Source organism: Lutzomyia longipalpis, chromosome 2 (assembly GCF_024334085.1).
Source record: "Lutzomyia longipalpis isolate SR_M1_2022 chromosome 2, ASM2433408v1".
Classification (NCBI taxonomy): domain Eukaryota; kingdom Metazoa; phylum Arthropoda; class Insecta; order Diptera; family Psychodidae; genus Lutzomyia; species Lutzomyia longipalpis.
In genome coordinates, this window is record NC_074708.1 from 2,692,341 (window position 1) to 2,703,765 (window position 11,425).

An 11,425-nucleotide genomic window follows, 5' to 3' on the forward strand; every position below is an offset into this window, starting at 1 on the left:
TTTTCTTCATCATAACTTTGCTCTTGGCGACACGCTGGCTCGCAAATGAGGAAGAAGCAAAACACTTCTCAGGTGACACTTTTCATTCGCCAAATATCCCCTCACCTGGTGCTTTTGGTGGGACCACGCAGCTGGGTGGTATAGATTCTTTTTTTCTTCATCATTTTAGTTGCGTCGTTTGCCCGCAGGAGAAACTTAACTGTGCCTCCATATAGCTACTCTTTGGGAGCTTAAACGCTATATAGAGAGAGAGCTTTATTGGCAATTTATACGCGCAGCAAGAAAACATTTCCATTCTCTGATCATTTTGTTAGCTTAAAATATCTCATGCTAAAGCGATGGGTGTTTTTTGTTGTAAGTTTGTTGCTGTGAAGAATCCAAGCACAGCTAATTGATATGACCGTGACCTTCTAAGGTCCCCCCAGGTGGACGGATTTATTCGATTTATTTGACTTTTGCTGCATTCTCCAACGATTTGCTCACATCTCATGCTTTTTTTTTTAAATTCTTTCAGCCACTCACGTGGATTTTCTGCCACATAAAGTTTTTTTTTCCTCAAGTGGGGAAGGAGGAGGCGAAAGAGCGTCTCACTAAATAATCCCCACGCATTAATTAGGTTGTGTAAATTTATTTATTGATCATTATTGCCACGGTGATATTGCTGAATGGATGAAGAGAATATCATGAGTATTAAGCCATTAAGCTTCGAATGAACACTTCAAACATACAGCAAAATACACCAAATGATGAAATAATCCAATAAAATACTTTTTTTTTTGTCTTCCTTCCCATTTTTCTAGGGGAAAGAAATGACTGAAGATTATCTCTGTGCGGCTAATCGCAAGATTTGCTTCGCTGAATAATATATTTTCCACGAAAGCTCCCAAAAAAGCTCCCAAAAAAGCTCCCAAATTATTTCCTTTCTCAATTAAACTTCAGTAGCAAGGAAAATTAGAAAGAAAACAATTTTTTAAGACAAAATTTAATGCCTCATTTGAGGGCACAGCTCAGGTGAATAACCCTGCGTTGGATTTTGAGGAATTGTGAAACAAACAGACTTTGTAAAACATCAAACATCCACTCCTCCATTGAGGCATTCCTGGGTGCTGGCGTGTGATTAATAAAAAGAAATGCGGTGGAAACGCAGCCATAATTCCCGATATTTTCCACCTTTTAATGCCATCATTTCACCTTAAAAAAATTCCACACGCAGACATTTTATAATTCTCTCGCGCACACACCTCACCCTGCGCGTCTCCATTGTGTCTCCATCGTCAATATTATCATTTATCAAATGGGGCTCGTAAAGTTTTCAGTAAATATCAGGAGAAATACTGGATGGCTGTTTTAATTGCCCATTTTATGGGGATTCTTTTTTGTTGTTGTTAAATCCAATATTGACTCTCTCGCACCAATATGCTATGGAATTCCTTTTGCCACATTCAACCCCTTTGTGTGAAAGAATCCATCAATTGCTCAAGAAGAATTTACACTAAAAGAATTCTTGTAGAAATAATTATTTTTTGGTGGTACAATTAATCATTTCTGTGATGAATTTTTTCGGAGTGTAGAGAAGCTCTGTAGCTTTTGCAGTGGAGACGCCTGGTAAAAGCTTTTTGTGAATACCAGGCGCCTTTATATTTTCAATGAATAGTAGCGACATCTAGTGGGACTGAAAGTTAGAGAGTATTGAAGTAAATTCATCAGAGTTTCGGGGAATATCCGGATATGAACGTACAGGCGTTATTTTCCCGCCTTTTTATTTACGGATCGTCCACAATTAGTTTTAGTTTAAAAACTTGAAAAAAAATTTATTGTTTATTAATTTTTTATAACTATCATAAAAAATTAGGAGAATTAAAAAAAATTTAATACCTTTATAAATTATGCTTTTACGTATTTTTCATAATTTTCTATGCTAAAGACCAATATAGTGCTAAATTCAATTTTTAACGCGACGTGGCACAAATATTATTATTATCAGGGGCATGACATTTTTTTTTAATTGCATGACATTTTTTTAGATGTATGACATTTTTTTTTTTAGATGCATGAAATTTTTTTAGATGCATGAAATTTTTTTTGTATGCATGACATAAGTTTTTAGACGCATGACATTAGATTGTGTGCATGACATAAGTTTTTAGATGCATGACATTAGTTTTGTATGCATGACATTACTTTTTGCATGCATGACATTAGTTTTTGTATGCATGACACTTAGTTTTTGCATGCATGACATTAGATTGTGTGCATGACTTGCATGACATTTAGTTTTAGCTGCATGACATAAGTTTTTAGATGCATGACATAAGTTTTTAATTCACGAATTTTTTTTTATTTGGCTCGAGGTGCGGGTTTTGACCCCCAAAACTCCCCCCTAGCTACGCTACTGATTATTATACGATAAAAAATGACCCAGCTGGTCTAATATTTTTTTTAACCCTTTCGTGTTCTTATGGAGATTAAATACTTATGCAATTTTTTATAATAATGTTAATGAGCTGAAGGATTTTTTCTATTAATTTTCTTTAAGCTGTTTTCATTTTATATAAATAAAAATATATTTTAAAAAAAATTAATTGGACCAGCCGGGAAATTTTTTGAGCGCATTTAGAAATATTCTCAGGAATTATAGATATTTTAATTTTTCCAATATTATTTCTCAGTTTTGTGTAAATAATTTTCTTTTAATTTATTATTTTCATGAACAATTTTCTTCTATTTTCGAGTAATATTAAGCTTTCTCCTCTGAAATTCTTATGGTGTTATGTAGGTACTAATTGCAAGCATGGCGCCAAGTCCACCATCTTTCTATCTATTATGAAAAAAATCTAATTTAGCAAATTTAATATTCTCCTCCTTCATAACATTTATTCCTCTCTATTGTTCATGTTGAGAATTAGAATGAATTACAGTTGAATTTGAACATTGAATTATGGCAAGTCGGCGAAATCTATATAGCCCGAGATTGAGCCGAGCTCCGTGTAGAAAATTGAAGTATAAAATTATCAAGGGCACTTTTTGTATCACCGCTATCGTAGTGAGTCGTGGGAAAGAATTTGAAATTTTAAAATTAAATATTTGTAAGAAAATCTAAAGAAAATTTGTATTTAAAGTGGAGGAAATAAATAAGGAGAGTGTGAAATATATATGTGAGGAATTGTGGGAAATTTGAGTATTGAATAAAGGAGATATTTGAAAGAAAAGGAAATCCACGTGTTTAAGTGCAATCTGTGCCTGTGCAAAGCCGGACAAAAGAAGCGCGCCTTCAATCCGGAGGATATCAGATTAATCTATGCTGTATAATTCACAGGTACAAGAAGAAGTCATATTGCCACACCTGAAGAAGACCACTAATAGTTCATATATCTCGTATCATTAAAGGTACACGAAGAAGCCTCAGTGACATCCACAAAGATTCATTCACTAATCTTTCATTACATCGTATCGTTAAAGGTAAATCCTCCCCATACGTGGTCCTTCGAGCCGGAGGATATCAGATTAATCTATGCTGTATAATTCACAGGTACAAGAAGAAGTCATATTGCCACACCTGAAGAAGACCACTAATAGTTCATATATCTCGTATCATTAAAGGTACACGAAGAAGCCTCAGTGACATCCACAAAGATTCATTCACTAATCTTTCATTACATCGTATCGTTAAAGGTAAATCCTCCCCATACGTGGTCCTTCGAAAGACGACAACCAGTGAGAAGACATCCCTGAAGTCCACAACTCAAGATGTCCAATGTGAAGAGCAGAAGTGCCTACAAGGGGCAACTCACTAGTGTGAAGGGGGTCATCGCTCAATATCAAAGTGAAGAGATGCTCAAGAGACATGGCGCGCGCATCCACCTTGAGAGGCAACTCGAACAATGTGACAGAATTCGAGTGAATTACAACAAGGTGCAGGATGTCATCATAAACGCGGCTGAAAATGATGACGATCGTGAAAGGGAAATTGAGGAGCAAAATGCGTTTCTCAGAGATATTGATGACGCTGAAACAGACATCAATCAACTGATTACGGAGGTCATGATGCACAGCAGCTCCTTTGAATCAACTCGTGTAGACGAAGACCAAATTGGCCAGTTACTCCGAGGATTCAGCGAGCTCTTGAATAAGGCACATGAAGGATCAAATTCTCAATACTCACGGTTGGAACCAGTCAAAGTGCCGACGTTTAGCGGAGCCTACGCTGAATGGCATTCCTTCAGAGATTTATTCGTAAGTCTCGTTGATGCAAACCCTCGCCTTACGGACACGCAGAAGTTACATTACTTGAAGACATCACTAGCTGGACAGGCCAAAGGAGTGATAGATCATCTCATGCTGACGGGAGAAAATTATGCCATCGCATGGAATGCCCTGTGCAATCGCTTTGAAAATCGACGAACTGTCATCAAAGAGCACATTGAGCGGGTGAAGAAACTTCCAGCAGCAAAGACTCCACGTGCAGATGAATTGAGGAAGATCTACGATGTCACCACGACGACGCTGGCTGCCATTGATGCCCTCCAGGCATTCGGAAGAGATCCCTGGATTATCCATGAAGTGCTATGCAAGATGGATGCAGAGACTCAGACGCTTTGGGCTCGTGAACAGACAGATATGCCGACGTGGGACGAGTTCCAGGTATTTCTAGATAAAAGATGTAAAGCATTAGAAATGTGTCCCTCAGTCTTTAACGTAAATTCTTCTCAAAGTTCCAAAAATGTTCAAGTTAAAAGTAACGTAAATTCAAACCATGTAAAGTCACTCACGATCTCACAAGATAGCAAAAGTCAAGATTCATGTACCGTGTGCAAGAAGGCCTCACACAAGCTTTGGAAGTGTGGTCATTTCAAGTCTATGCCAGCTCTCAAAAGACTCGAAACTGTGAACAATCTCAATCTGTGCTCGAATTGTATCTCAGAAAGTAGGTCGCGCCACCCTATAGACAAATGCCCATATCCTCCTTGCAAACATTGTGGCCAAATGCACAATTACTGGCTCCACGATGCTCTCACCCAATCCCAATCTGAATTGCCCAGGGATGCTCCTAATCCCGTGCTTGAGGAGACGGCACGTCCTGTCGTTTGCAGCGGCGTCGTTCCATTGGCCAATCAGAACAATGTGGAAGGTCATCGAGCAATCTTGAAGACAGCATGCGTGAAAATCCTCGATTCCCAATCTAACGTCCATATTTGTCGTGCATTATTGGATTTTGGTTCAGAGATCTCGGTTATGACTACGGATTTGTGCCAAAGACTGCGTTTGAATTTGTCCAAGTCTCCCTACGGTCAAGTTGAGGGATTCCAGGGGCAAATCAGCAACATCAAGCATCAGGTGAAAGCAACGCTTGTCCCTAGAAAAGGTTCAAATATTTCCGTGCTCTGTCAAGTCACACCCAAAATCTCATCGAACTTACCCACATGCCGCATTAACCCGCAGGATGTTAGAATCCCGGACAACTTCATATTAGCTGATCCCACATGGCATCAAACCGGTCGCATTGATTTGTTGATTGGAGCGGCTCATGAGGATGAAATTATGCTGGATGATGTCTATAAACTGGGAGAGGGAGCACCATCGCTACGCAACACCGTTTTCGGCTGGACAATTGGAGGCAAGTGGCAACCCGCAAATCCGCTGTCCCAACAATCCACCGCTGTTTGCCATACTATCTCTCTGAAAACCATTGACGATACATTGGAGAAATTTTGGAAACTCGAAGAACTTCCGGAAGAAAGTCCACAGTCGGTTGAACAGAAAGAAGTTGAGGCCACTTACCAAAGTACTACCCGAAGATCAGAAACTGGTCAGTACATCGTGCAATTACCGTTGAAAGGAAACTTTGGTGAACTCGGAAGTAACCGAAGTAGAGCAGCACGGCAATTGAACTTCCTAGAAAGACGTCTCTCGAGAAATCCTCAGCTGTATGACGAATACTCCAACATCTTTGAAGAGTACTTGAGACTGGGAATTATTGAGAGAGTCCCCATATATGAACTGAAGTCGAAATCGTACTACATGACTCATCATTGTGTAGTCCGAGAAGATGCTCTTTCCACCAAGGTGAGAATCGTATTCAACTGCGGATCAGTGTCGGAAACCGGCAAAAGTCTCAACGATTACATCAAAGTTGGGCCGGTTGTCCAACCCGAGTTGATCATCATCTTATGGAGGTTCCGGCAGAATGAGATTGCATTATCCTGTGACATCGTGAAAATGTACCTCCAAGTACTACTCGAGAAGTTATTCAGAGATTTGCAACGGTTCCTGTGGCGGAAATCCCCTGGAGAGCCAATGATAGACTACAGGTTCAAGACCCTATGCTTCGGAAATGCCGCATCACCATACTTGGCTACAAAAACACTCATCAGATTGGCGGAGGATGAGGGCGAGAATTTCCCACGAGCTGCAGAGGTTCTGCGGAAACATTGCTATGTAGATGATTGTCTCCTATCGGTGAAATCTGTGGAGGAAGCACTACAAGTGCAGAAAGAACTCATCAGTTTACTGAGCAAGGCACAAATGCAATTATCCAAATGGCAATCAAACTCACAGGAGGTACTCAAGGCCGTGGAACCCGTCTCAAACTCACCAACGGAAATCTCAAATCCTGAAAAAAGTGTGAAAGCCCTGGGAATGATGTGGAATCCGGCAAGCGACACGTTTTTCTTCAACGTAGATCCCACCGTAGACACCCTCAAACCTACGAAGAGAAACATCTTGAGCATCATAGCCCGAATCTATGACCCGTTAGGGCTCCTTGCCCCCATAACCGTTAAGGGAAAAATGCTTTTGCAAAATTTATGGAAGGATCAAAGCGATTGGGACTCTGAGATGAAAGGAGACAACTTACGAGATTGGATGAAGTTCCTGGAGGCAATTCACACAATTCCCCAGATCAAAATCCCCCGATGGACATCTTCATTCGCAGAACCTCTCGAAGAACAACTTCATATGTTCTCAGATGCCTCCAACTTAGCTTATGGTGCCGCCATCTATCGAGTCACCATAGATGCAAGCGGAAAAATTGTCAGTCATTTATTAACCGCAAAATCTAAAGTGACACCCGTGAAGAAGAAAACAATCCCCAAACTTGAGCTCACCGCCGCAACTCTGGGAGCACAATTAGTGGACAAAGTTTCTAAATCCCTCGGGATTACCAAAGTGTATTGTTGGGTGGACGCAAAAGTTGTGTTGGCGCAAATTGCATCTGCATCCAACAAGCAAGATATCTTCACCAAAAATCGCGTGAGTAGAATTCGTGATCTCTTGCCTCTTGAGTGCTGGAATTACGTTCCAACCCTTCAAAATCCAGCAGATTTGATCTCCAGAGGAACCACTGCCATGGAGTTAGCAGCCTCTTCTCTGTATTGGCATGGCCCACAGTGGCTAACAGAGGGAGAATCAGCGTGGCCCAATGCAGAAAGTTTCCCTGAAACAGACGAGCAATCAGAACCTGCCGCCGCGGTACTCAAAATCAATCAGCAGGAGGGCAATTACATCTTCAAGACGCTCACGAGAGACATCAGCAGCTTCTTCCGCATGAAGAGAGTGCTACTATGTGTGTGCAAATTCATCCAGATCCTTCAGTACAAGGCACTGTCGAGAAAGGGAACCCCATGTGTCATGCCAAATCAACCCAACAAGTTCTCGACAAAGGAATTATTGTGGGCGGAAAATCAGCTGATCAAGTGGGATCAAGCAAATCACTTCCTTGAGGACATTCAGGATCTCATGAACAACCGGAATGCACCCATCAAGAGCACATCTCTGCGAAAACTGCACCCATTCGTCGATGATGAGGGAATTTTACGTGTCGGCGGACGGCTTGGCCATCTGGACGATGACTACAGCACCAAATATCCGAAAATTCTCCCGAATGACACATTGGCAAAGTTGATGATCCGGGAAATGCACATCAGGATGATGCACGCAGGAACACAGCTACTCTTGGCCCATTGTCGCAGGCATTATTGGCCAATAGGAGGACGACGTACAGTCAAAGGTGTGATTCATCTCTGCAAGGTATGCTTTGTGCATCGAACATCCCGTGAGAGTCAAATTATGGGCGATTTACCCAAACATCGCATTTCATTGATCAAGGCATTCAATAGTGTGGCCATCGATTGCTGCGGACCCTTTTTCATCCGTACAGGCGCAGAATCTCGTGGCAGAACACAGAGAGTGGATGTTGTCATCTTTGTGTGTACTTCCACCAAAGCTGTACACATCGAAATCGTCAGCAGACTGACAACTGAGGCATTTTTGGCCAGTTTTGCGCGATTCACTGATCGACGAGGAGTTCCCAAAGACGTCTACTCAGACAACGGCCGTAACTTCCTCGGCGCTGCGCGTGAATTACAACGTTTACTGGTACAGGAAGCGCAAGAACTTCAGGATCAAACAAGTGAGATGAGAATCAATTGGCACTTTCAACCTGCACAATCTCCACACTTCAACGGATTGGCAGAATCTGCAGTGAAGTCAGCAAAGACACATCTGAAGAGAGTGATTGGAGAACACAGGCTGAACTACGAGGAATTCTACACAATTCTGACTCGAGTGGAAGCAGTGTTGAATAGTAGACCGATTACCATCCTTTCTGATGATCCTCGAGATCCCCAACCGCTCACTCCAGGGCATTTTTTGACTTTTGGCCCACCAACTCAGCTACCAGATGATGATTTATCTCACGAGAACGTCAACCATCTTCAGCGCTGGGATTTGTGTCAGAAGATCCATCAGGAATTTGCCAGGAAGTGGAAGATTTCGTATCTTACCACACTTCAGGAGAGAGCAAAGTGGCAGACAGAGAGAGAGAATCTGAAGATCGACGACATCGTGATTCTTCATGACCCTTCCGTGAGTCGCAATCACAAATGGAGCACCGGACGAGTCATTGGAGTTCACCGTGGAGTAGATGGGAAGGTGAGAGTTATTGATATTAGAACCCCTACGGGCACATATTCACGGTCAGTAGTAAAGGTCTCGAAATATCCGATGTGTGAGAGTCACTTCTCCCCCCCCGAGCATGTTGAGAATTAGAATGAATTACAGTTGAATTTGAACATTGAATTATGGCAAGTCGGCGAAATCTATATAGCCCGAGATTGAGCCGAGCTCCGTGTAGAAAATTGAAGTATAAAATTATCAAGGGCACTTTTTGTATCACCGCTATCGTAGTGAGTCGTGGGAAAGAATTTGAAATTTTAAAATTAAATATTTGTAAGAAAATCTAAAGAAAATTTGTATTTAAAGTGGAGGAAATAAATAAGGAGAGTGTGAAATATATATGTGAGGAATTGTGGGAAATTTGAGTATTGAATAAAGGAGATATTTGAAAGAAAAGGAAATCCACGTGTTTAAGTGCAATCTGTGCCTGTGCAAAGCCGGACAAAAGAAGCGCGCCTTCAATCCGGAGGATATCAGATTAATCTATGCTGTATAATTCACAGGTACAAGAAGAAGTCATATTGCCACACCTGAAGAAGACCACTAATAGTTCATATATCTCGTATCATTAAAGGTACACGAAGAAGCCTCAGTGACATCCACAAAGATTCATTCACTAATCTTTCATTACATCGTATCGTTAAAGGTAAATCCTCCCCAGTTCATATTAAATTGTTTCTTTTTCCCTTCAAAAGCTCCCCGAATGTGTATTGTGCTTTAAAAAAAGCTCCACAAAAGAAGTTCACTGACACGACTAAATGAGGGAGGATTCTGAGAAAATTCTATGAGAAGAAACTCAATCAACGTTTTGCTTCTAAAATCTTCATAAACCGCGAGCATCGCACTCAATTTGCTTCAGCCCTTAATCAATAGCTATGCTAAAATCACGTGTAAAGGGGATCAATACCATTAAGTTGCGCTTCAATGGCACAATATTCTTTCAGCTTAATCCATCGCGAGGGTGTGCCCCCAGAGGGAATGTCGAGAGATATGTGATTTTTTCCACCCACAACGAGAGAAAGAAAAAATGCATGCGACATAAGACGTGCGAGATGTAAAAATAGAGTTAAGGAGTTCAAGAGTGAGAAAATAGTGTCATTCTTGTGACTATTTATAATGCTTTTTCCTCCAAACGTCTATCCATGAAAGTGAGAGAAAATTCACATTGATATGCTTTTGTTCTCACTCCCACCACTTTGTTATGCGAGAGGAGAGCTGAATGGGGGGGGGGTGGAGTAGATAGGGCAAATTTAGCATGATTTATCCACACCATGGGGAGGAACGCTTGCGTATTTTCATCCCCCCCTCGTGGGTTTAATGTGATTTTCGGTCTTCTTCATCACCACACTGGGAAAAGCTTTTACCTGAACCTGAGAGAAAAAGCTTCTCCTATACCTGCAATAATGCTTTCTTCTTCCTCTCATAAGCTCCTTGAGAAAGCAATGTGGTGTGCTTTTTAGTAGAAAATTGCGTGTACGCATGGTTGGTTTGATGTGGGCGATTTATTTAATTAATGAGTTGCAGCAATTTTGCCGGGCAAAAGATCAATATTTAACATTCCGCAAATTTATACCCCAGCATTGGTTTTTCCTCCACTGAGTGTCACTCAAGTGAAAGAATCTCTTTTCCGATTGATTAAAACGAGGTAAGCTACATCATCATCTAGTTGTGGGAGCCCATTTGTGGTTCATTTGTGAATCTCAAAGACATCTTATCATTAAACCTTTTATCGATTTATTTGAATTTTTGAAAGCAAAACAAGCTCAATTTGTCTCAATTTGACTTAATAATTTTGATAGAACATTTAAAAGAATTCCGTTTAAAAAAATTCACAGAATAAAATACGTTTGAAATAGATTATTTTCCTGAATTTTCTTAAAGCTCCTAAATTGCAAAAATTTAAATCAATTATCATATCAGGGTTAACTTAAGCATAAAATATCCATACCTCCCAATTCCATGAAAAAATTTTTTTAATCAATCACAAAGGATATAATGAAAAGCTCTCCTAAAACGTTTCTAATTCCTCCAAAAATAACCAATTTATTTATATAGGTTGGGAGGAAAAGCTCTCCCATCAAATGCAAACTTAATTATCCCAAAATGATGCGAGGGTAATTCCGCCTGTCATCGACCTGTCGCAAATAGCCGGCAAAATGTGTATAATGTGTGAAGCTCCCCCGAAGCTCAATAGCTGTGCCCCCCAGGGGATGGTGAGGTGCTTATTTGGAAATCCATATCGATGTCTCATTCCCACTCAATACATCGGCAAACTAGGCTACATACAACATAGCACATTTCCCCACAATTTGTGCCGGGTTTGTTGGTATTCCATACTCTGTCTCCCTCCCACCTTCATTCACTCTCCTTGTCGCACATTCACCCACAGCTGTGAAAACACAACTCCTCGGCGTTTTATATGCGCGCGCGCTTTTCACAAGCATCGAACGGCCACCAAAATGCCTTCTCCATG

At 40.8% G+C, this 11,425-nt stretch overlaps 2 protein-coding genes across 2 annotated transcripts; both read left to right on the plus strand.

The window, feature by feature from the left end:
* The first annotated feature begins 3,747 nt into the window (after positions 1 to 3,747).
* LOC129788351 (uncharacterized) lies at positions 3,748 to 7,474 on the plus strand. The gene is made up of 3 exons (XM_055824319.1): positions 3,748 to 4,641; positions 4,762 to 7,248; positions 7,316 to 7,474. Exons 1-3 carry the CDS (start codon positions 3,748 to 3,750, stop codon positions 7,322 to 7,324), a joined length of 3,390 nt encoding a protein of 1,129 aa, XP_055680294.1. The 3' UTR covers positions 7,325 to 7,474.
* LOC129788352 (uncharacterized) lies at positions 7,345 to 8,482 on the plus strand. Its single transcript, XM_055824320.1, has 2 exons — positions 7,345 to 8,373; positions 8,471 to 8,482. Exons 1-2 carry the CDS (start codon positions 7,345 to 7,347, stop codon positions 8,480 to 8,482), a joined length of 1,041 nt encoding a protein of 346 aa, XP_055680295.1.
* Positions 8,483 to 11,425: the final 2,943 nt, after the last annotated feature.

Bases quoted from the DNA above. Each gene is read 5' to 3' on its own strand.
- LOC129788351 (XM_055824319.1), top strand. From the start codon at position 3,748: ATGTCCAATGTGAAGAGCAGAAGTGCCTACAAGGGGCAACTCACTAGT. The intron at 4,642-4,761 runs GTATTTCTAGAT...AACCATGTAAAG, and splicing joins CGACGTGGGACGAGTTCCAG to TCACTCACGATCTCACAAGA.
- LOC129788352 (XM_055824320.1), top strand. From the start codon at position 7,345: ATGGAGTTAGCAGCCTCTTCTCTGTATTGGCATGGCCCACAGTGGCTA.